General features: G+C 40.7%; 1 protein-coding gene and 1 long non-coding RNA gene across 8 annotated transcripts in view; one reads left to right on the plus strand and one right to left on the minus strand.

Moving 5' to 3' along the window:
* The first annotated feature begins 6 nt into the window (after window positions 1-6).
* Window positions 7-8,171, plus strand: LOC141492960 (uncharacterized). The gene is made up of 2 exons (XR_012470090.1): window positions 7-1,042; window positions 2,318-8,171. It is a non-coding gene; the product is annotated as an uncharacterized LOC141492960 (long non-coding RNA).
* Window positions 7,108-25,714, minus strand: part of IRF5 (interferon regulatory factor 5) — a 25,283-nt gene continuing 6,676 nt past the window's right edge. For 2 of the 7 annotated variants that reach the window (XM_074193736.1, XM_074193735.1), the window contains exons 2-11: window positions 23,473-23,558; window positions 21,569-21,634; window positions 16,754-16,957; window positions 15,553-15,742; window positions 14,707-14,747; window positions 12,474-12,507; window positions 12,057-12,284; window positions 11,084-11,473; window positions 10,777-10,895; window positions 7,109-9,106 (exon numbers count right to left, since the gene is read on the minus strand). In XM_074193736.1, the coding sequence (XP_074049837.1) occupies window positions 8,858-9,106; window positions 10,777-10,895; window positions 11,084-11,473; window positions 12,057-12,284; window positions 12,474-12,507; window positions 14,707-14,747; window positions 15,553-15,742; window positions 16,754-16,942 (1,440 nt within the window). In that variant the 5' untranslated portion in view covers window positions 16,943-16,957; window positions 21,569-21,634; window positions 23,473-23,558 and the 3' untranslated portion in view covers window positions 7,109-8,857. Of the gene's footprint in view, window positions 9,107-10,776; window positions 10,896-11,083; window positions 11,474-12,056; window positions 12,285-12,473; window positions 12,508-14,706; window positions 14,748-15,552; window positions 15,743-16,753; window positions 16,958-21,568; window positions 21,635-23,472; window positions 23,559-25,714 lie in introns of those variants that run through there. The other 5 variants (XM_074193738.1, XM_074193737.1, XM_074193739.1 and 2 more) reach the window with 4 other exon arrangements.

Below are 25,714 nucleotides of genomic sequence, written 5' to 3' on the forward strand. Positions count from 1 at the left end.
TTCTAGGTTACAGGAATGGAAGATAACTGCAAGATTCTACTTTTTATTCAGATCAGGGTTCTGATATTTAAAGATTCACATGATGTAGGAAAATTGGAATATAGATGCTTAAAGCATTAATTTTTATTCTCTCTTCTATCCTATTCTGTTTTTCCTTGTACTTTCCCCCTTTGATAACACTTGCTCCAAACTAAAAGGAAAACTTGTGAACATAAGACCCATGCCTGTAGGGGTATTGGTAACCTGAACATTCCAAGCATGAGGATATTCAGAAGATGATGCCAGAACTCTCTCTGTTGCTCCTTAATCTGTATTAGGCCAGTTCTGCCAGATTATTGAGGTTGGGCCCATTTTGTTATCTGGACCTCAGTTCCTGTTTCAGTGTCTTAGTCACTTTTTTTGTGCCAAACAGTGCTTTGTTAATGTAAGTTATGTTAAAGTAAGTGTTGATGGGCCCCTCAGGAAGCTCTGCTCTTTACTTGAGGACCATCTCCAACTTCCTCCTCCTCTTGCTGCTTGCTGCTCAACATGCCCCAACTCCTCTCTCCCCTCCTTCAGAAAAAAATCCTGAAGAGCCTGTTGAGCTAGAAAATCAATGACTGATGTAGACTTGGTTTCTCTGACCTTTTGTAGCCTAAATTATACTAATGTGAATAGAGGAGAATATAATGCAACATCAAGTTAGGATAGAAAGAAAACAGAACCTCAATAGAGTAAACTTAATTTTTGTTTTTACAACTTGCGTAGCAGGCATTTGTATCAAGATCTGCACCAGAAAAGACACATTCTTTATAAAACTTCCAGTTCAAGCAGAAATGTGAGATGGGGTCAAGGAACTCTCAAGCTGGAATCTGACTGAGTTGGAATACTCAGGCAGCACGATTTTAACTGCTCTGCCTTTTCTTCCTCTCTTCTCACCACTAAAGCTGGATGTTCTTTTTTCTTGACAGTGCTGAGGAATGTAAACAAGTCTGCTGGGCCTTGAGGGATTTCACCAGGTTGTTTCGATAGCTTGAGCTTCTGTTCTGTGCCTGTCTCCCAGGTGAGTTATTCTGCCCAGTGCGTAGATAGAGATAGATAGATAAATAGATAGATAGATTGATAGATAGATAGATAGATAGATAATAGAATATAAATTGTCACTTTCTTCTTAATTGAGCCAAGTGTGGGCAGCATTGACCTGACCTGTCCTAGACTTTTCCAGGCAATCCCTTCTCTCTCCCCCTCTTCCTTTTATTAAACACACAGACACAGACATACACAGCACACACACACACATTATTCTTAGCAAATTGTCCTGTGGGGAAGCTCCTGTTTGAGTGAGAGGGCAAATCAGATGATTTTGTTTTAAAGGATGGCTGCAGCCTGTGTCCAGCATGGTGGGAGGGATGCTGGTGGTTTCCTGATGGACTCATTTTTAGAAGGGGAAAAATATTTAAAAAGGCAGAAATTGGGACCATTAAACTGCACATAAGGATACAGATTGACAAACAATTAGGATTCTTTTAATCATGTTTGTGTTTTGTGAAGTAGATGACTGGGGCATGAAGAACCTTGATGGGTTTGGGCAGAAGCACTGCCTTAAGTATGATTTAAATCTATGAACTCCTTATCAGTCTGAGTTTTCATGATAAGCAAAATTTCTACTCTGATAATTGGAAAGCAACACTGAAAGTTTTGACGAAAGCCAAAGCAAAGGCTTTCAGTCTGCTTGCTACTGGCTTCTTCCATTTAGCTGGAGAATTCTTTGCTGAATTTTCAAGCAAAGAAAGCTCAACAGTCCAGGAGCACAAGGCCAACGCCCACTCCAGGGTATTTTTTTCCTGTGGTACCAGTTAACTTCATGTTGTTTTCTTAGCTGAAAAGAAAAAAAGCAATTCTTTCATGGGTCTATAGCTTATCTTCCTAAGAGGACATTTTGAATGGCTTGGTAGGATTCCAAGGTCTTAGAGTGACCATCTCCTGAAAGGGATGGTCTGTGTTTGTTTTTTTCCCAGTTTATCTTCTTAAATGGCTTGAATATATCTGGTACCATCAGGATTTGAGGAGTTCATTGTTAAGCACAGAATGGACATTTAATTATTTTTAAGTGATGTGAAGACCCTTCTGCTTCAGACAGAAATCTTCTTGGTCTTAGTCTCTAGTCACAGATTTAATGATTGAGTCAGAGTGGAAGTTAGTTGTAGGACGACAGAGAGTAGCGATAGCTGAGCCTGACAGGCCAGTTCAGAGAATATCTCTGGCACTGCCTATGACCTAGTTCTTGGCAAAGTTGACTCTGCACTGATAATCACTTACCTTCTTTGTTTTTACCCAGGAATGTCTTTTAATAGAAGACAGGAAAATGGAAAACAAGAATGTGTCTCACAATCAGAAACCTTCCTTGTGGCGGAGGGACTTTCACACCCTTTCATCAGTGCTGTCCCAGCAAACAGGGAGAGACTCTGGCCTCCGGGGGCAGTCCTGTGGGGAAGCTCCTGTTTGAGTGAGAGGGCAAATCAGATGATTTTGTTTTAAAGGATGGCTGCAGCCTGTCCAGCATGGTGGGAGGGATGCTGGTGGTTTCCTGATGGACTCATTTTTAGAAGGGGAAAAAATATTTAAAAAAAAAAAAGGAAAAGTAAATGGAAACCTGAAGAGAAACATTTGCCTGGCAACAAAAAAACCCAGAAACACCACACTAAAAGTAGCAAACTTTCTGTGAAATGAAACAAAAAATCACACAACAGAATTACTTAAGGAAATGTGGGGATTGAAATGAATTAACCAAATTGCTGCACTGGAGAAGCAGGAAAAAAAAATACATCTTGGAGGTGTTTAGTTGGGAGTTTTTTTTGGGGGGGGAATACTTTGTTTTATTTTGTTGGGGGCAGGGATCCAAGTGGAGTAAGGATTTCTCCCACCCTCCAATTCTCTCCCCCTTTAAACTTGATGTTCAGACAAGGAACAATGAGCAAGAGAGCTAGAGCTAGTCCTGACCTGTACATGCGGTTCACCAGTAAGTCAGGGGAGGATGGGAGCATCAAAGTTCAAACCCACCCCAACTCTGGCCCCATTCAGACCCTAAGTCTACTTGCATCTGGCTCATCCAGTAGTTGTCAGCCTCGTGGAGAAGATCCAAAACTGGGGGAGTCATATATATATATATTATATATATATATCTATATATATATATAAATTTTCTCTTTTTTAGGTGTTTTTTTAAAAAAAATTTTGAGGTATTTTTTCTTTTTTTTCCCAAATATGGGAAAGAGGAAAGGGGGGGGGTGAGGTTTAAAGAGGTTTTACGGGGCTGACCAATAACTATTTTATTCAAAGATTTGAAAATTATTTGATGGGGGTGGGGAGGACCAAAAGAAGATCTTAACATTTCAAAGCAGTGTAGCCCTGCACAGGTATTGGACTTGAGCGCATTGTTCCGTCTGGTGTTGTAGCCATCTCGAGAACAAACCAACAACAACAAAATAAACTGAAAAAACAACCAAAAAATAAATTTAAAATGTTAATTTGTTTCTGTCTTAACTACTTCTCTGTTTGACCCTTTCTCCCCTAATTTTTCTCACTCTCTGCCCCCCTCCTTGAAAAGGTCTAGATTAACACTGGTCATTTTACAAATAGAGGACAAGCTCTTCTGCCTAGGGTGTTGCTATAGGCTATAATAGTTCTCATCCTTCTTAAGGACCTGGTCCCAGTGTCACTCAATTTTTACCTTAATGTCTCATTTCTTATTATCTTGATGGAGGGGAGAGTATCTATGCCAACTGATAAAACACCAGAGGTGTGTAATGTTCAACACATCTGTAGTTAGGGGTGCTGTGATTACCTTCATTTTTTTCTTTGTTTTTTGTATTTATGTATAAAGATAGTTTTCAACATTTTTTTGTAAGATTTTTGAGTTCACATTTCTCTCTCTCTCTCTCTCTCTCTCTCTCTCTCTCTCCCCTTTCCTTCCCCTTCCCCAAGACAGCAAGTAGTTGTATATGGGTTATACATGTACAGTTGTGTTAAAACATTTCCACATTAGTCATATAGTGAAAAAAATCATAACAAGGGAAAATGAAAAAAATTGTTTAAAAAAGCTTTAGTCTGCTTTCAGACTCCATAGTTTTTTCTCTGGATGTGGATGGCATTATCCATCACAAGTCTTTTGGAATTGTCTTTGAGCACTGTGTTGTTGAGGAGAACACAAAGTTCATCATAGTTGATCATCTTATAATGTTGCTGTTAGTGTGTACAATGTTCTCCTGGTTCTGCTCATATCACTCAGAGTCAGTTCAAGCAAGTCTTTCCAGGCTTTTCTGAAATCTGCCTGCTCATCATTTCTTACAGAATAATAGCATCCCAGATCACCATTATGGAGATGACAAGAAAGTGACATAGTGACCTTGGTGCCAGGCAAGATAAGGTGGAAAGGGTCCCTGATCAGAACCAGCATCACTGGGGGGAGGTGTAGGCTCCATGATGGAAGATGGTGGAGAAGTGGGTCTTGTTTGCCTTTGTTATATCTCCAGCACTTAGTACAGTGCTTGGCAAACTAAGCACTTAAATACTTTTCCATCCTTTTTAGTAATCAGATTCTTAATTATCCCCTATCAGCTAGCATTTATTATGCTTCTACTGTATCTTTAAAGGATGAGGGCTAGTCTTTTGAGGAAGGCTTATGTAATCTCTACTTTTCTGCCATCAACTGTAATCTGACCTGTGTATCTAATTAGTGGCTAGCTTCAAAATTTATGAGCACTGTTGATCCTGGGTTATGGGGGAAATAACTTCAACCAGGCATTTCTTATGAGGTGAAAATCTCCTGTGCTTGACTCCCCAGTTTCAGCTGATGAGCATTTAGAATTTTTCAAAAATAACACTGACAGAACTAACTGGAGCCACAGTGGTAGCAGCCCTTGGTCTTTGCCCATCCAGGAGTTCAGTACTATTTGGAAACAGGAGGGATAGGGGAAATTAACTGGGGAGTCTGTTTACATTGGCTATTGTAGTCCCTTTGTGAAAAATTGCTAATGTGCCAATGTATTCTCCACAGAGCTGCAGGTATATGACTAAAACAATATCCATTACAATATGTGTTGATAATTGTGGGTTACTAGCAAAGACTTATTTATAGGGACATTTATTAATGAGCAGGAGACTTGATACTGAACTTTTTGATAGAGAAAGCTCTCAGCTTTTTTTTGGGGGGGGCGTGATTTTTAAAAGAAATAGCTTTAAAAAATTGACCATTTCCTTTCCCCAACAGGGTCTTAACTAATTTGGTGGGAGTGTATCTTAATTGTGCTTTAGTCTTGGACAATAGCATGAACCTTTTACCAATGTGGAAACTAACTTTGACATTGTAGAGAGGAAAAAGTCTTTTGCAACTTCAGATGTATAGTGGATTTTGTGACCTGTGTTTATGCAGATACGAAGCCAGATTAAGTAGGCTCTAGTTAAAATGGAAAAAAGATTGCTTGGTTTTCCAGTGACAGGTGGAGTTATGTCAATTCGACTCTTTCTGCAGCAGTGAAGTTAATATATTTGTCTTTGTCAGAATGACTGTTTGCAGCATCATATTATCCAGGAGCATTAAGTGCCCACTGTTTGCTGAATACTAAGGATACAAATAGAAAAACGATATCCTCCCTCTTAGGAATTTTGTATTCTATTAAGGGGAGACAACATTTTTACAGGTCATTAAATATAGAATGTACATGAAATAGTGTGGGTGACATAGCATCCACAACAGGGGCAGTTGGGAAAGAATGAAGGGGAAACCCTTTTGAAAAATGCATATTATTAGGGGGCAGCTAGATGGTGTGGTGGATAGAACACTGGTCCTGGAGTCAGGAGGACCTGAGTTCAGATTTGACCTCAGACAAGATTTAGCTGTCACTCAACCCTAAATGCATATTAATCGCAGTAGCCCATTGCCCTACCACTACTTTGTTCTCCCTAAATGTTTGGGAAAAAAAGTTACTTTGATTAAACAGCAATTTAAAGATTAGGTAGAGAAGATTTAATAGCAAGTGGAAGTGTATAATAAAGTATGTAGTATAAAAGGTCTTAGGCTGCTTTGAATTTCCAGGAATCATTGTATTTTTGCAAGACAATGGATTAAGTGACTTGCCCAAGGTCACAGCTTTTGTGAGTAGTAATATCAAGTGTCTGGGGTCTCACGTGTTTAGGGCTTGTACTCTATCCACTATGCTACCAACTACCCCACATTAATATATTTTAGGGTTGTTTTTTTTTTTTTGCAAGGCAATGGGGTTAAGTAGCTTGCCCAAGGCCACACAGCTAGGTAATTATTGTCTGAGGCCGGATTTGAACTCAGATACTCCTGACCCCAGGGCCTGTGCTCTATCCACTGCACCACCTAGCTGCACCCACATTAATATATTTTAAAAAATAAATGAATATAACTCATGCTGTGTTGATGAAATGTAACTGAAAATAAATGGGTAGCTATGAGGCACACTGGAGAGAGTGCTAGCCTTCAAATCAGGAGGATCTGAGTTCAATTATGACATACACTAGTTGTGTTACTCTGGGAAGACCCAGTTTGTCTCAGTTTCCTCTTCTGTAAAATAAGATGCAGAAGGAAATGGCAAACCACTCCTTATCTTTGTCAAGAAACCCCTAAATAGGGTCACAAGAGTCAGATACCACTGTCCCAACCACTACAACAAGGCTGACAGGGTGAATTGTACATAATCCCTGAGGGACAGGATACTAGAAACATTTGCTATGAGGATTCTTTTACTACTGAAGCAGAGTGTTATCAAGGATGCAATGGTCATAAAAGTCATCATCGTTCAGACATTTGATGTGTTTTGTGCCTAAGATCTGAAGCATGTAACAGTACAACTTATAGCACAAATTTTGTTTACATCTTCATATAAACTGTGGTGACACAAGTTTTCTTTAAAGCTTGATGGATTGATCTTTTAACATAAATTCCTGCTTCCCCCACATTAGTACTCTCTTCACATTACCTTTTTTTTTTTTATTAATGTTTTGTTTGCCAGTTATATATGATAGTAGTTTCTACCTATAATTTTTGGTAAGGTTTTGAATTTTACAATTTTTCTCCCACTCAGCATTCCCTCCCTCCACCCCCATCCCCCCACACACGAAGGCAGTCTGGTAATCTTTACATTGTTCCATGCTATGCATTGTTTGAAATTAAATGTGTTGAGAAAGAAATCATATCCTTGAGGAGAAAATAAAATATTAGAGATAGCAAAATTATGTGGTACATAAGACATTTTTTTTTAAAGTGGAAGAGTACACCTTTTTTTTAAAAAAAGTTGAAGTAATAGACTTTGATCTTTGTTTAAACTCCACAGTTCTTTCTCTGGATACAGATGGTATTCTCCGTTGCAGGTGCTCTAAAATTGTCCCTGATTATTGCATTGATGGAATGGGCAAGTCCATTAAACTTGATCATCACCCTTATGTTTCTGTTACCTTGACATTACCTTTAATCAAGCAATCCACCAACAGACTAGAGTTGAAGAGAACTTGCCTGGTGAAAGTGAATCAAAAAAGGCCCTATTGGGGGAGATCCTGAGTTGGGCTTGGAAAGATCATTCATTGCAAAAGTGAGAAGAGCTAGTTTGGCTGATATTTGTGATGAAACATGTATAACCAGCCTAGGAAGTTGGAGCTAGGTTGTAAAAGATGTAAATGTCCAACAAGTATATATTTTATTCCAAGGGTAACATGGAACCACTGAAATCTGAAGACAAAGATCCAACAAGAGCAGAAAAAAGGCACATGATTGTTCAAAGGAACCAAAAGCCAAAGATGAAAAAGAGATTTGCAAGAGAGGAAAGTAAATCTAGAGCAGGGTTATGTCCTGGGAAAATAGGGAGGGGGGCAGAGGGACTGGAAGTTGCAAAGGTCAGAGAATGAGAGAAATGGAAAGACTGGAGATGATGTTCAATTACATACATTTTCAGGGTTGTGGAGATAGAACAATAGTGGGTGATGAAAAGCTCAAGATGATGACCATCCCTGAGATACCACTTACTGTGGTGGGAATTAGGTAAGGAATCCTAAGTAGTCAGTTGCTTCACCATATTTGGTTGGAAAGCAGAGCTGCTCTGGGGACATTCTGTCTTGAAGCAAGATGTTCTGTCCTGGTCAACATCAGATGGGAGTTGGGGGGGGCAGAGTGATACTAGAAACAAAAGCAATTCAGACGTGTCAATAAATCTAATTCTTTAATGTTAATATGGCTTATCAGCCATAGCTCACTTTCAATGCAATTTAAAATTATATTACAAAATCCCATTTCCTACTTTAGCTGTTTGCTATGCCCTCAAAAATGGGAGTAGCTACCACCTTAAACTGTGGCTTCTTTTGGGAAACAAAAGTGTTTCTCTAGGAATAAGTAAAACTGTAGATCCCATGAGGAATCTGTTGAAATAGATCTCCCAGCTCCTGTGAACTGCTAATGTCCTCTATTGAGGGTCACTTGGCTGGCAACACTTCCCCCCCCCCCTTCTATTGAAAGTGGGAAGAATGGAAAAGGGAGTCTTCCTATCTGGAAAGCACTGCCTTTTCCTTACAAGGTCCCAGAAATCTCCTGCTCCTTGCCTTCCATATCAAGTGTTGGTTGCTTTTTGCCTAATGCAACTTGGTGACACTGGCAGCCCAGAATTGGGCATCTTCCCTACTAGCTCCTGCTGATAGGGAGAACCAAGAGACTTGCCATCCTAACCCCTTTCCCTCTGAGCACAAAGCCCTCTTCAACATACAAGGCCTAGCTCATCCTGACTCTAAAAGTGGCCACTGGGTCTTTAGAGCACTGGGCCAAGATCTTGTGTAAAAGCTAGTGAGGGATGGGTGATGAGCAGTAGCTTCATGGATGCATGCCAAGTTGGTGAATGGGCCAGGGCCCTGTGCCAGTAGAAAGGCCCTGTCCAGGAGGTGCAGAGGGGGCAGGTGGCAGGCGCTGCTGTCGCTGCCAAATGTGATGTAGCTCCTTAAACTGCTCTACCATCCTGTCCTTTAGATCTGGGTTTGAGATTTGTAGGCGGATGCTGTCGGCTGACCAGGAAAGCTCCCCTGAGAACATCTCTAGTAGAAGCCGAGCTGCTACAGGTACCACCTGGAGGAGAGGAATGGGAAGGAGATAGGAATGCTTTGAGTGACTACATCAATATTCTTGATGATCCTTGAAGAAAAAGTTGAGGCACGGGGAGGGATCACAGGATTCTGTGCAGCAAGAGATCTCAAGAATGATCCAATTTGTTGATAAGGAAACAGACCCTTGTCAATCAATAAGCACTTATGTGCTAGACCCTGTGCCGAGCAAAAACATGTCCTTCCATAGGCTACAATCTACTAAGAACATCCTTATGGATGGGAATCACAAGAAGATGGAGGAAAGCATTAGTAGCTGTGGAAACTTAAAAAGGCCTCTTCCTGGAGGCCTTAAATTTTATGTTTTTCCAATCACACATAAAGCTAGTTTTCCAACATTAATTTTTTGTAAGATTTTGAAACCCACATTCTTCTCCTTCCTTCCTTCCTTTCCTCCCCCTCCCCATCCTTTGGGGACTAATTTCATATATTATCCGTGAAAATTGTGTTTATTAGAGTAGTTTGCCATTTACTTTTCCAGTTCATTTTCCAGACAAGGCACTGAGGTAAACAGTTCAGTGAATTGCCTGGGGTCAGATGAGTCTTCCTGATTCCCATCTAGTAGTTAGGTAGTACAGTGAATAGAACTCTAGACTGGAATCAGGAAGACCTGAGTTTAGGTTCAACCTCAGTTGTGTGACCTTGGGCAAGACACTTAACCCTAATTACCTCAGATCCAGAGCTACTTATCTCCAATCACCTTGATTCCCATCTGACCATTAGACCTAGATGGTTCAGAGGAGAAAGTGAGGCTGATGACTCAGCACAGCCCCCCTCACTCAAATCCCATTCATATGCTTGTCATGACATCACCTCCCTGATGCCATGATCTTCTTAGAGAATGAAGGACAAACATCATCACTAACAGATATGTTAAATATAATTCCATATTAGTTATGTTCTGAAAGAAGAATCAGAACAAGTGGGGGAAAACCATGAGAAAGAAAAAAAAAGAAAACATTTTAAAAAGTGTAGACTTTGGTCTGTATCCAAACTCCATAGTTATTTCTCTGGAGGTGGATGGTATTTTCCATTACAAGTCCTTTAGAATTGTCCTTGATCCCTGAATTGCTGGGAGAGGCTAAGTCTATCATACTTGATCATCACACGATGTTGCTGTTATTGAGTATCATGTTCTGGGTTCTGCTCACTTCACCCAGCATCAGTTCATGTACATTTTTCCAGGCTTTTCTGAAACCCATCTGCTCATGATTTCTCACAGAACAATAGTACCCCATCACATTCATATGCCACAGTTTGTTTAGCCATTCCCCAATCTTTGCCACTATAGAAAGAGCTGCTATGAATATTTCTGTACATGTGGATTTTCTTTAAAGAACTCCTTGGGATACAGACCTAGCAATGGTATTGCTGTTTCAAAGGGTCTGCACAGTTTTATTGTCCATTGGGCATAGTTACAAACTGCTGTCCAGAATGGCTTGAGTAGTCTTAAAGGAAGCCAGGGGATCTAGGAGAGGGTGGGAGGGAGGAGAGCATTCTAGATATGGAAGGCACAGAGAGATTGGAGCTGGAGCTTTAGGGGAAGTAACGAGGGGAGTAATGTAAGAAGACTGGAAAGAAGGAAAGTGATCAGGTCGTGAAGTAGTTGGACTTATTTGTTCAACACATACCTACCTGTACCGTAATGAGTTTCTTCTCCTTAGGTTTTCTGTCTGGCCATTCCTCCCCAAAGCAAAAGAAAATCTCAAAGGCTGGTGGAGTTGTGGTCTGGCCCTTTTGAAATAGGATCAGCTCTAGGATAGAGAATAGAGCCAAGAGGCAACTGTAAGTGAGACCTAGTCCCTTTCCTTCAACATCCAGAATGGTCAGTGGGGGAACAAATGCTCATGACAAAAGCACCAGGTTTTAGGACCAGATGGGTGTCAAAAGAAAAAGGGAAAAGAAAAGCCAGATAGCAGGGAGAGTAGAGAGCTGGCCTCACCACTGAGGAACTGCTCAAGACTGAAAAGTTTTGTCTTCTTCTCTCGTTGGATGGGTCGTGGTATGGCAGAAGGTGTGGCACAGGGTCCGCTCCAGAACACTTTGCATTGGCAAAGACGTATGGCATAGAGATCCTGACCCTGGAGCTGCAGGATAAGGCCTCGGTCTAACACATCCAGTAGCTGGTGGGTATAGAAGCGCTGCTTCTCACTAGGGATGCCCTCTGGACCAGGAAAACGCACCTGCTCCAGGCTCACTGGCCCAAAGAGTTCCACTTGGTCCTGGGTAGCCTCCAGCTGGCTGTAGAAGAGGCGGCAACCCTGGGGGTTGCTGATGGTGAGGGAAAAGGGTGGCTGTCCTCGGTACTGAAACTTGATCTCCAGGTCTGTTACTGTGAGAAGGGGACAACCCAACCAACCCCCAGGTTCCACGTGAGCATCCACTTTCCTTAATCCCAGTTCCTGCCACAGTTAAGACAACCCCATCTGTCTTCATCCTACATCAATCTACCTTCTCCTTCCCTCTCAACTTTGTTTTTCCTTTCCTAATAATGCCATTGGATTCACCCTCCCAACCTCAGTCCCATATTGTGGCCCTTGATCCTTCTTAATACATGAGTGTTTTTTTTCCCTCTGAGATTATTTCCAAATTAAGCTGTTTAGATTTTTTACATGCTTTGTTTTCATGCTGTCTCTCTCAATAGATCATGCCCTGAGAGTAGGAACCGTCTTTAGCTCTTATATCCCCAGTGCTTACCAGTATCTGATACCAAGTAGGCATTTCACCAGTGTTTACTGACGACTTGTTGAAGAGGATGCTTTGGCTCTGATTCCAAGGACCTTGCTCCCTCTTAAATCTAAGAATCATATGATTTCTCAAGCAAAGAAACCCTCATTTAGTCTAGCCAGATCTAGCTGTCTTCTATTCCTTCCTCTTCTCTTAACCCTCTCCAATTCAAGCTAAGAGGTCCTTACATGGCAACATGTGGGGACTGATAAGCAGACCGGGAAGCCCTTGTTGTTCAGGAGCCAAGTTGGCAGCATGGTCTTCGGGAATCAGCTCCCCAAAATTAGCAGAGGGGCCCAGAATGGTAGGCTCAGGAGGGGAGGGTCCCAGCCCAAGAGGTGGCTGAAGACTGGTAGAGGGCCACTTCTGTTCTTCCTTCGGCAAAGTATAGGGGACCATGGAGGAGGTATGTTGTTCTGTAGTCCAAAAAAACCCAAAATAGTCATTAATCCCCCTCCCCAGGAGCCCTCCCAAGAAAACCCCAGATCCCAGTCTCTGCAACCAAAGTCAAGAATTCAGGCCTTCCCTCCCCCCTCCCCAACCTGACCACAGTACCTCTGGTACCCTAAGGATTTTTTTCTTTACACCAAGCCCCCATGCCCCACCTTTGAGGCTCAGATATGGCAACATCTTTTGTAGCTAGTGGGGAAGAGAGAAGGAAAAATAAATCACTGTTATTTTGATATTAGGATGTAAATGCTGAGATGATACATATGGAACACAGTAACTGATCCTGCCTTCTGCCTTTGTTGGACTTGAGCTAGCAAGACCTAGATCTGTCAAGTGATGATCATGGACAAATCACTCAGTCTCATTTGTCCAATGAATATAGTTTTATCTGCTCTAACTCTCTCACAAGATTGTTGTGTATATGAAGAAGCCACTTTGGAAAGGAAAAAGAACATACATCAGAGGCATTGGTAGAAAGAATCCTTGGGAGAAAACTTGGAGAGTTCAGGAGAATTCCCCTCCAAAATGGGAAAAGTATCCTACCAGAAAGAAAAAATGTTGATGGCTTTCCATCACCTACTAAATGAAGTACAAACCCCTCTAGCATTCAAAGGACTTCACAATCTGGCATCAAATTCCTTTCCTATGCCTTCCTGGCCTCCAGACAGATCAAGACTCTCCCTGATCTCTTCTCATTCTGGCTTCTCAAAAATCTGGAGAAGCTTTCCTATTGTGTTTAAAGAATCAGGTTAGGCTCCAGAGATGATAAATTTTATTTAGAACATGGACCTTTCCTTCTTGGATCTTGAGAGAGAGGTGGGGGGGGGAGGGGAAGAAGATTATGTGAAATACAGACACACACATGTATTTACATATAAATGTCCAATACACATTTATCATCTATGCAGTGGTATTTCCTCTCTACCTCTCATCTCCTTGCCCACTTCTCCTAATGTATTTCATTTGAGCTTTCAGGGGAAAAAGAAAGGGTCATTGTCCCTTTGAGTGGACTCTCAGAGAAAGCTTCTAGGACAAGATGGCACTTGAGTTAAAATGTAAAATGGGAAGTGTCTTTGCTTTTTCTTATGTCTCCAGTGTAGTGCTTGGCATACTTGTAAGCACTTGATAAATTGATAAATTTGAGGTGGGCATATAAAGGATGGATAGGAATTTATCAAATGAAAAGGCATTTCAAGTGTAGGGAACAGCATAAACAAAGGCACTGAGATAAGAATGTACAAGATATGTACAGAAGACAGGGATCAGTTCAGTTTGGTTGGATCACAAGATATATGGAAGACCGACTGAGAAAAAAGCTAAGATAGCAGCAGAATATGCTAGGCAAGCAGTTTAAACTTTATTCATTTGGCAGGCAATTTGGAGCCACTGAAGATATTTGAATAGAGGAATGTAAACAGATCTATGCATAGGAATAGATTTGGGTTGAGATAGGGATGGGCCGGGTATAAAAATGGGAACCTGTTAGTGAGCTATTGAAATCATGGAAGCAGGTAATGATGAGGATGAGAACTGGAATGTTAGTATATAGTGGGAACAAGAAGACTGAAATAGCTATGAGAGACAGAAATGTAGACTATGGAACTCTGTAAAATGGTTTTGTTGTAAGACAAGAAATGACAGTGTCATTAAGGTTTGGACATGGGAGGCAGAAGGAACAATTGTGGCCCTGAAATAGTAAACACACAAAGAACTGGCTCATGGGGAAAGTAGTAAGAATGTCTTGAGACAAACTAAGCTTGAAACACCAGTGGGACATCCAAGTGGGGAATGGGGCTCAGAAGAGAGGTCTAAGCTGAAGAGAAAACTCCTGAAGGAATCTGTATGCATAGAGGAAAGGGAGTGTATCTTTCCCTCTTTTTAGATTTCTCATAGCACTTTGCCAAGGCAATTCTCATGTTCTCCTTTACATTACAGTCGTGGCAAGAGTGGAGAGAGTGATGGACTTGGGGCCAGGAAGACCTGAGTTCAAGTTCCACCTTAGCTATTGATTAGCTATATGACTCTGGGTAAGTTACTTAAGCTCTCTTAGGTTCAAACTGCAAAATGGAGATGACAATAGCTCATAGGGTCATTGTGTGAAACAAATGAAGTAATATATAAAGTGCTTGGCAGTTGAAACCATGTAAATGCTAGCATTTATTATTATGGGCTTGTCTTTTTCTCCCTGTAGATTGCAAGCACCTTGAAAACTGGGTCTAACTACTCTATATCCCAAAAGTCTCACATGGAGATGTGGAATGACTTGTTGAATGTAGACTTTTAGAGCAAAGGGGGAGGGACAACTTCTTAAGAAGTGTCCAAATCTGCAGACAAAGCTTAGAGGCATCCCCACTCCCCACCTCAACCTGGTTCTATTTCAAAACTCACCTCTTCCTCCTCTTCATCTTCTTCTTCCCCAGGCAGGGATTCTGAAGGAAGGGAAAAAAAAAAGAAGGGAGGGAAGCTAGGCAGCATGGGAGGAAGTGATGTCTGGGGGTTCAAAGGATGATCACTAAGGAAGCTGAGATGACAGAGGAGATTGACACTGACAGCATCACACTAAGACTGGGATAGATGCATATTCATTCACAGGAAATCAGCAAGGAAGGCTACTTCTTCGCTCTTCTCCCCAGGAGGTTCCTGAACTTACTGCTATATCTACAAATTCCACAGCCAATTCCAGACCAAACAGGGTCACTTGGAAAAGCACCAGTTCCTAGTCTGCTAGAGTCACTCATGGAGGAGGGGAATGGTAGACACTCCATATAGCAGAAATATTCTGTCCCTTAACTAGTCTCCTGTTCTCCTAATCCATTTCCCCAAGCATCCTGTAGATTTCATCTGAAAGAAGAAATCACATCTAGAATAGCCTGTAGCTAGAATGGACTTCCAAAGCTAAATATAATATGATTCCTTTTGATCCTATAGTCTAGACCTGTAACTTGAAAGTCATCCATTGCAACCCCCCTCATTTTACAGATGAAGAAACTGAGGCTCAAAGAAATGAAGGGATTAACCCATGGTAAACCCATATATTCCTTTGTTTCCCACATTATCTACCTGAAGAAGAAGGCAACCAGCTGCAGGGAATCAGGAACAAGAGCTGCCTTTAGCCTACAGAGGCAGATGATGGTGGAGGGGTCCAAGTCGGGTCCCTTGGACCAAACTCTGGAGTCCACCCCCAGGTTTTATCCCTAGGGGTCTAAGAGGCCCACTTGGGGCAAAGGGAAGTACCTGCAGGTGTAGGGCACGAGGCACAGACCTCGTAGATCTTGTATGGCTGAGGTGGCATGTCTCGAGGCCCATCATATCGGAGGCAGAACTCCCGGCTCTTATTGAGGGCACAGCGAAGGTTGGCCTTCCACTTGGCAGGATCTGCCTCATCCACCCCTTCTGTGTACTTCCCGGTCTCCTTGGCCCAGGCCTGGAGGAGTGGGGAGAGTGAGGGGAAGTGTCCAGAGATGACCATGAGGATGATGCCCCAACCCCCCACCCTTGCCCAAGGATAAGAATGAAGCAAAGAGATCCCACTCTTCTCTGAAGTCTCTGAATGGGTACTTTTTGTACCCATAAGTTTTGTAGGGGAGAGGGATGTCAGGAGAGATCCAAGGCACCAGGCAAAATATGTCAAGAAGTAGGTGCCCAGAACCTGAAAGAAGTAAGGCTGGGCTGCTAGGACCTTTAGGAAGCTTTTCTCTCCTTCCCAAATTTCCCCTTACTTCATTCCTTCCTCCAGGCAGAAACTGACTCCTAAATCTCTTCTAAGTTGAATTTCAAACACACGCTTATTGCTTCTAGTCTACTCTGCTACTAACAGATTAATTAGTTAAATCTTAATTTCTGTATTCCTCAGCTTCCTTATCTTAAAAAATGGGAAGAGCAATGTCCATCTTTCCTATCCACTTCGTTACTGGGGATCAAATGAAAAGCAGCACAGTAGAATAGAGAAAACAATCAAACTTAGGATAAGAAGGGCCCTGAGTTCAAATCCTTCTGGCACTTACTAGCTATGTGATATATAGAGAAGTCATTTAACATCTCTGAGGCTCAGAGTCACTCAGCTTAGTAAATGTCAGAGGCAGCCCTGGAAGATTGCTTCTAAATCTAACCTTTTCTACCAAATGTGAGCTATTTTTGTCAAAAGGAATCATAGGTGTCATAGGTATGTGAAACCAGAAAAATAACTATGAGGGATTACTGTCCCTATCAATGTATCATTGGAACTCTTATCCTCTAAGTGTGGGAGGGAGAAGTGGGTAGAAGTCCAAGTCTTAATCCATAATAAAGAGTAGGAGCCAATTGCTGGATTGGCAGTGAAGCTTAGCATGCAGGGATGACATCAGTTTTTCTGCAAGGCTAGGGTAACATATGAGGGTCCAAAGTCTAAATCCCTTGCTGCCAGTCTCCTCCACTGTCCCCTTATGTTCCTGCTCACCTTGAAGATGGTGTTGTCATCTTCATCCTGGGTGGGACCATGCCTGGTGGCATGGCGCCATGGGATATAAAAGAGCTTGCGCTCCTCATTGACCCATTGAAGGCCTGGGTACTGGCAGCTGTTCACTTGGGCAACCAGCCAGGGCTTGAGCCGCACCCTTCGAGGTGGAGGTGGTACAGGTAGGGTCATGGCAGACTGGCGGACCTGTGGAAGAAGTCAGAGAAAGAGGTGGGAAAGCTGGTTCCCAATGTAGAACCATTGGTGCCCAGGGCCCAGCATCACCAGGACTGCTCAGACTGAACTTTCTCCTTTAGACTCAAAAGTTTCTGACACTTGACTCTGCTCTCATAGGGACTTCCAGGCTGGTTTTGGGGAGGGCATCCCCACTCCTATTTTCATCTCTTGTCTTCAAAGTTGTATTAATAAGAGAGAAACCCTAAAAATAGAACCTAAGTTATATCCATCAGCAAGAATACTTCCACAACATTCTCCCCAGACAGGGACCTGAAAATTTAGTCCTATCTTCCCCTCTCTATAACCTTCAATCATATGAGGATAGAAAAAGAAGAAAGGGAAGGAGAAAGGGGAACAAAACAACAGAGGTAAGGGGAAGATTTGAGCCCTGTGGCATTGGGTTTGAAGGAAAGATCATGGAATTTGGAGTTGGGAATCCTATGTTCAAATCTCAGCTCTGCTAAAATATGGATAGCTTTGGTCAAATTACTTAACCTTGTTGGAGCCTCAATTTTCTCTTCCGTAAAACAAGGGAATTGAATAGATGATTTCTAAAATCTTTCCCAAGAACTTTAAATAGTAAAATTGCAGGGAGGGGGGGAATGCTTTCTCTCCAAATACTGAGGGAAACCTAGGGTCTGACAGAGAGACTTCACTCATATCTGCAAGGAAAAGGGACTAAATACAAGTATATGACTCCTAGGCAGAAAAGCAATTATGCCCACTCATCCAAACATCTGTCTTGTTTTGCTCAAAGGGGCTAAGTAGAGATGGGGGAAAACTATATAACTGGGCCCTGTTCCTAAGCTTAAGGACTGAGTTCCTGATCCTTATGTCTGCTTAGGCAACCTGTACCTTATTTTTTTTTTTTTAGTTTTTTTGCTAGGCAATGTGGTTAAGTGGCTTGCCCAGGGCCACACAGCTAGGTAATTATTGTGTCTGAGGCCAGATTTGAACTGAGATTTGAGCCTGACTCTAGGGCTGGTGCTCTACCCGCTATATAAGAAACTTTTTTTTTAACATTCTTGTTTATAACTATCATATCTTGGCAGAGCTGGGGTCTTGGCAGTTGCTGTGATGAAAATCTAAGAACTGCAAGAAAACCATTGTGGAATCAGAAGTGAAGGTGAAGGGACAGCTAGGTGGCACAGTGGATAGAGCACCAGCCCTTGAGTCAGGAGTACCTGAGTTCAAATCCAGCCTCAGACACTTAATAATTACACCTAATTGTTGAGCAAGTCACTCAACCCCATTGCCTTGCAAACCCCCCCAAAAGAGGGTGATGCCATTCAATATGATTTCAAGGTTTGAGAGATTATGCAATGCCCAACAGGCTTATACACACAGAGCCTATTCATAATAGCTGTGACAGCTAGGTTGACTCAATGGATGGAATGCTGGGTCTGGAGTCAGGAAGATTTGAGTTCAAAGTTCAGATACTTTAATAAAACTATTTGACCTTGGGTAAGTCACTTAATTGTTTGCTTCAGTTTCTTCATCTATAAAATGAGCTGGAGAAGGAAATGGTAAATCATTCCAGTAACTTCACCAAGAAAACTCCAAATAAAAGTCATGAAGAGTGGGGCATGACAGAAAAAAAAAATGAACAACAATAGTAGTATTAGCAGTGGTAGCAACTGCAGATAGTATTTATATAATACTTAAATATATTACTTCATTTGATCTCCATAACAGCTTTAAGAGATAGGGACTATATATCAACCCCTTTTTCAGAAGAGGCAATAAAAGTTAAGTGACTTAGTTACAGAGAGTAGTTGAGGTAGAATTTGAATTCAGGTCTTCCTAACTCTGAGTTTGGCACTCTACCACACCACCTAGCTGCCAAATTAATTGTGGTTATTTAAGAATGAAATAAAGATATTGTTTTTATTTCAATTTTTATGTATTTTTTAAATAGTCACTAAGTTTAAAGAATACAAATTCTTATTATTTGTAAGTTGTTTGGACTTAAATATGTAATATGCAGAACAATGAAGTATTTCATTTGACTTAGGGGTACCAACAAAAATTACTGAGATGTTGAAAGCACCAAGAGCCAAGAAAGTTTGGCATATTTTCTGATCTGTATCCTAAATAGGAACTTGCCTCAGGCATCTCCCACAAAGTTAAATGTCTACTATGTGCTGCTAGGTGTAGTGGATTAAAAAGTAAGATGTAGTCCCTAGCTACAACTTCAAATCTAATTGTTTCTAAGATATTATAAGACATGATGAAACTAGAAAAAAATGGAAGAGAATCTGACATATCTCATTAGACAAGCTCATCTGGAGGACACGTTGAGAGGCATAAGAATTGTCAGACTCCCTGAAAGTTATGATAAAAAAAAAAGAATCTGAATACAGTATTACAAGAAATTATTGAGGAAAATAACCCTGAAGTTCTAGAATAAAAGGGTGGAAATAGGAAAAAATCTATCATTCATCAATTGAGATTCCCAGGGAAAAAACTTATAAGAATGTCATAATTGAGTTTCAAAACTCCAAATTAAGGAGGAAATATTGCAAGCCACAAGAAAAAAATAATTTAAATATTGCAGAAATATAGTCAGGATTTCACAAGAATTAGCAGCTTCCACTCCAAAAGGTCTTAGAATATTATATTTCAAAGAGCAAAAGAGCTGGGGTTGCATCCAAGAATAACTTACCCAGCAACCTTGGGTATTATCCTTGATGAAAAAAATGGTCATTTGACAAACTGAAAGACTTTCAAGTATTTATAACAAAAAGACCAGAACTGAATGAAAAAAATCATATAAAAGATTCCAAAGAAATATAAGGAAAACATTTAAAGACTCATTATAAGGCACTCATTATAGTCAAACTGTTTACTTACTATATGTAACTATATTATAAGAATGGGGTGTGAAAGGAAGACCTAATACAAAGGAAGCAAGTAGTGGTTGAGGGTTGTTGTTAAGTTTGGAACCTTGTTCTCATCTGTGTTGAAGAGTAAACCAAGCATGCAGCTAAAAGAATGGAGAAGTCTTCTGAATATATAGAGAGGTGAGAAAACTGGGGAACAGGTTGGGGGAAGGATTTTTAGAGGAGTGTGTAGATTGAGATTTGGGAGGATAGAAGAGGGAACTCTTGGGAGGGTGGATGAAGGGTGGGAGGGTGGAGGGAAGAAGCTAAGGTAACAGGGATAGAATAAAAGAGAGGCTGAAAGAAAATAACGAGTAAAAAAAATAAGATGAGGGATATTCACAAATAGTAATTATAATTTTGAATGCGAGTGGGATGTTTATAGCAGCTCTGTTTGTGGAGACAAAGAACTGGAAACTGCAGGGATTCCCAACAGTTGGGGGAATGACTCAACAGTTTTAGTTGTGATGGAATACTACCTGTGCTATAAGAAATGACAAGCTCAAAGATTTTAGAAAGGCATGAAAATGGAAAGACACGAAATGATGATCAAAGTGAGCAGAGCCAAGAGACATTGTATACAGTAACAGCAACACTGTTTCAAGAATGACTTTGAGCAACTAAGTCATTTTGACCATTATGAATACACAAATTGAAAGTAAAGGACATAAAAAGAGAGGTGGTATATGCATCCAGAAAAAGAACTATAAAATAGATGTATAAAATAATTCTCTCTCTCTCTCTCTCTCTCTCTCTCTCTCTCTCTCTCTCTCTCTCTCTAATGGTAGCCACCTACAGGGTGAAGGGAAGTGTTGTGGGAAAGGGAAGGAAAAAATGGAAAGTAAAAGAAATTTACATGATGACTTTATTGGCTATTTGAAGGGAATAGCAAGTTCTACATGATAGATTTGCATTTTTTTAGTTTTTTTTGCAAGGCAAACGGGGTTAAGTGGCTTGCCCAAGGCCACATAGCTAGGTAATTATTAAGTGTCTGAGACTGGATTTGAACTCAGGTCCTCTTGACTCCAGGGCCTGTGCTATATCCACTACACCACCTAGCTGCCCCTAGATTTGCATTTTTGTGCACAATCATCTTTTTATTATACTATGTCATGGAAATATTTTGTTTTCTGAATTGAAGATAAAATAAATTTTCTAAAAATCAGTCTCTCTGCTCTTCATGGCTGGATCACATTGACAAATGGAAAGGAGTGCTTGCCCAGAATAAGCTCCTTAAGGGCAGGGGCTATCTTTTACTTCTTTTTGTATCCTCAGAGATTAGGACAGTGCTTAGTAAATAAATATTTATTGAATAAATGAATGAATGGAGTTCATCAGGATATTCAGCTGATGCAAATCCCCCATATGGAGAAGCTGAAGCATGTGCTTCCACAAGACTTATAATGACATAGAATGGAATGCCTTGGAGAAACTTGGAAGCATGTGTAGATATTCTGCAGGTTTCAGTCTGCTAACCAAGTAGAAAGGGAAGGGAATAAGCATTTATATATATATATATATATATATATCACACTTCCTATGTATCAGGAACTTTGCTAAATACATTAAAATATATACATATATATATGTACACACACACACACACACACACACACACACACACACACACACACATATGTATAGAAAATCTCATTTCATTCTCAAACAACCCTAGGAGGTAGTGAATAGGAGGACCGGCCTGGAATCAGGAAGACTGGAGTTCAAAGTGACCCCACTTCATCTCTGTTTGCCTCAGTTTCCTCATCTGTAAAAAAAGAGGATAATTATAGCATCTACCTTACAGAATTGTTGTGAGGATCAACTTAGGTAATAATTCAAAAGCGCTTAGCCCAATGCCTGGCCATATATGCATTATGTGTTAGCTATCATTATTATTTGGTATAAAATTACCAAGGAAATATTTTTTTAGAATTAAAATATTTAAGAAAAATTAATTCAGAAGGACTAAAGACTAGACTCTCAAAGGAAATCATGAGGAAAAGTAAAAATGAAAGGGGCATAACATTATCAGTCAAACTATTAGATACTGGTTAAGCAGAAAAGTAGATCAATGGAGCAAACTTGCTAAGCAAAAAAAAATTGTCCTACTTTAGTTATGTCAGACTCTTCCTGACCCCTCTTGGGTTTTTATCAGCAGAGATACTGGAGTGATTTGATATTTGTTTCTCCAGATCATTTTATAGATGAGGAATTGAGGTCAACAGGAGTAAGTGACTTGCCCGGGGTCACAAAGGTAGCAAGTATCTGAGGCTGGATCTGAACTCACAAAGAGGAGTCTTCCCAACTCCTAGCTCACTCTATCCAATGTGCCACCATTAGTCTAGTGTTTGATAAATCCCCAAATATAAATTACTGGAGGTAAGATTCCCTTTTTTGAAAAGAACTGTTCACTGAATGATTTCATGTGAAAAATTGATATCATATTGTTTTCCTTCTCAATGAATTGGGGATGGGCAAGAAGGAGGGAGAGAATTTGGAACTCAAAATTTTAAGAACAAGAATGTTAAGAAATACCTTTCTTTTAAAAAATTTTAAAAGAAAGCTTGGGAAAACTGGAAAGCAGTTTGGTAGAAATTAGTTTAGATTAATATTTTATAGTATTAACTACAATAAACTAAAAATGGATATGCAAATTGAATATAAAAGATCATATCACAAAAATTAAAAGAAAATTCCCAAAATTAAAAGAAAACAAGATCAATTTTTTTCCAACACTATAACTAGGAGAAAAATTCTTAGATAAAAAAAGGGTTAGATGAAACTGGAAAAGATAATAGGCTCATAGAAAGTTGAAAAGTACATCAGAGGCTGTCTGTCCAATCTTATATCATTTTATGCATAAGGAAGCTGAGACCCAGAGAAATCTAGTGATTAGTTTCACAAGGTCACACAGAAAGTTAAGTATTATCCAGGATTTGGCTTTAGGGTTGCAAATTCAGGTTTCAGCATTAAAACAGACAATTCTGATAACACAAAATTAAAAATCTTTTGGGGCAACTAGGTGACATAATAGATAGAGTAACGGCCCTGAAGTCAGGAGGACCTCAGTTTGAATTTGGTCTCAAAAACTTGTGTAACCCTGGGCAAGTAACTTAACCTCAATTGCTTCAAAAAACACAACAAAACTTTTTCATGAATAATACCAACAGACAAAATTGGAAGAAAAATGGTGACTTGGGAAAATATTTGTTTCAAATATTCTTGATATCTTATATCCAAAATATGCAAGAAATATATTTTTTAATTTTTTTAATTTTTAAATTTTTATTAAAGATATTATTTGAGTTTTACAATTTTCCCCCAATCTTGCTTCCCTCCCCCACCCCCACCCCACAGATAGCACTCCGTCAGTGAAATATATCTTTTCAAAGCAAGACTTGTAAACAATAAACCACCACATGAAAATGTGTCCCAAATTAAAACAACTCTGAGATTTCTCTTCCAAGTATGAACGATAGAATGAGCAGAGAATGGGAGGTGGGAAAGGGAAATAAGAGATTGAGTAACAGAGAGTGGTTGGGTTTGGCTGGAGAACAGAGAATAGGAAACTAAATGCAGTGACTAGTGGAATGAATCACTTACTGTGCAACGGTCCTCAACTCCTGACCCCAGAGATTTTTATGGGCAGCCTTAGGAAGGAAGTCCTTAAACGGCAGCCTGAGGGGTGCCTGTTAAAAGGGGAGGGGCAGCCCTGCTGGTTATGATGATGATAATAATAGTATTTCAACAACATAGAGGCAGCATGGTTGAGGAGATAGATATGGCTTGGGAATGAGGAAGACCTTGGTCTGGCTTCTGACAAATAACTGCTTGTGATTCCCAGGCCACCCTTTGGTATATGCTTCACCAGCATCTTTCTCCATCCCTGGGCAAGTCACTTATCCCTGATTGTGTTGCATCCAGGGCTAATTCCAGATCTTCTAATTCTTATCTGGGCACCTGACCCAGATAGCTCTGGAGGAGAAAGTGAGACTTGGTGACTTAGCACAGCCCCTCCCTTACTCAAATCCCATTCGGTTGCTTGTTATGGCATCACCTCCCTGAAGTCATGGTTGCCTTTGAGAAGAAAGGACAAAAATCATCTGCACCCATGAGATAGATGGGTTCCATCACACTATCAGGACTCCTGGGGGTCCCACCTGGCTACAATAGGATTCACTGGAATTTCCTAGAAGACCCTTGGAATTCCAAGACCTCACCCTCATATATTGCAGAAGAATTTCAAATCTGTACTAGTGAAAGGAATTTCCTCACCAGGAGTTCTTTACTGCGATGTAATTACAGATCTGGACTCCTGCAAAAATGTACACATACAGTACATTGAGGCTCATCACATATATGATCTCATTTCATCCTCACAAAAACCCAGGGACATAGTCAAGCATGATGAAGTTTGTCCTTCATTCTGGAAGAAAACCAAGACATCAGGGAGGTGATGCCGTGACATGCATGTGAATTAGATTTGAGTGAGGGGATGCTGTGTTAAGTCACCAGCCTCACTTTCTCCTCCAGAGCCATCTGGGTCCAGTGGTCAGATATGAATCAGGACAAATGGAGATGTCCCTGGATACAGGGCATATAGGGTTAAGTGACTTGCCCAAGGTCACACAGATAGGACATATCTAAGGTTGAATTTGTACTCAGGTCCTCCTCACTTCAGGACCAGTAATTTACCCACTGCACCATCTAGCTACTCCCTAAAGTCAAGCATAATCTTCATCTTACAGATATATACAGTATATACAGATTACACAGATATACAGAACACTGACCCTCAAAAAATTTAAGTCATTTACCCAAAGTTCATATAGCTACTCATGTTAGAGGTGCTTAATAAATGTTTGCTTAATGAATGAATGAATAGCAAAGGAACCCAGTATCTATCAAAGTTAAATGAGAGTTCAAGATTATACAAACTACTAATTAGCAAAGCTGAGATTGGAAGCCAGATCTCTACCTTTTTCCTGGTCTAATATCATATATAATGGGGGAGAGAATGATGGGGGGAACTTGGTCAGTGGAATGGGTATCAATGAGCTGGGGCCTCCTGCCAGATCTCTTTCTGCAAGTCACAGACCAGTGACTTCAGCGGACCCTATCCTAATTTAAGCCTTGTAGCAAGTCAGTTCTCAGCAAAGTGTATCTTCTTTCACCAAAGACTTGGGTGCTAGCTCTGGGGAGAGAGAAGACAGGGCGGGAGGAGGTTCCCAGCCCTTGGCTCCAATGTTCCCAACCCCTCCCCAAGGCCCACTGCTCAGTTCCCCTTTTTTTACCCTCCTCCACCCAACCCAGGGGGAAACGAAAGTATGAAAGGCTGGCCAGTGCCTGGGTGACACTGAACTCTGACTCATTGTGGGGAGTAGGAACTACTGATGGGGGTGGGAGGAGGGGTTCAGCTCCAAATGCAAGAGAAAAATCTTACTTATAGCCCTGGGCAAAATACTAAATAGTAAATGATACATTCCCTAACGCTGCTTTCAGGTATTTCTTGGTACTATGAAAGTCTTGAGAACTGAAACTACCTTTTGCCTTTCTTTATATCCCTAGTGAGGACATAAAAAGTGGGGATATATAAAGTTAATAAATTAACTGAGAAATCTTTCATCAGTCACTTTCACCTTAGTATAAATTTAATCTTTAAACTCTCGTAGATTTATTTTTTTTTTAGTTTTTGCAAGGTAGTGGGGTTAAGTGTTTTGCCCAAGGTCACACAGCTATGTAATTATTATGTGTTTGAGACTGGATTTGAACTCAGGTCCTCCTGCCTCCAGGGCTGGTGCTCTATCCACTGCACAACCTAGCTGCCCCTCTCCATAGATTTTTA

Source organism: Macrotis lagotis, chromosome 7 (genome assembly GCF_037893015.1).
Source record: "Macrotis lagotis isolate mMagLag1 chromosome 7, bilby.v1.9.chrom.fasta, whole genome shotgun sequence".
Classification (NCBI taxonomy): Eukaryota; Metazoa; Chordata; class Mammalia; order Peramelemorphia; family Peramelidae; genus Macrotis; species Macrotis lagotis.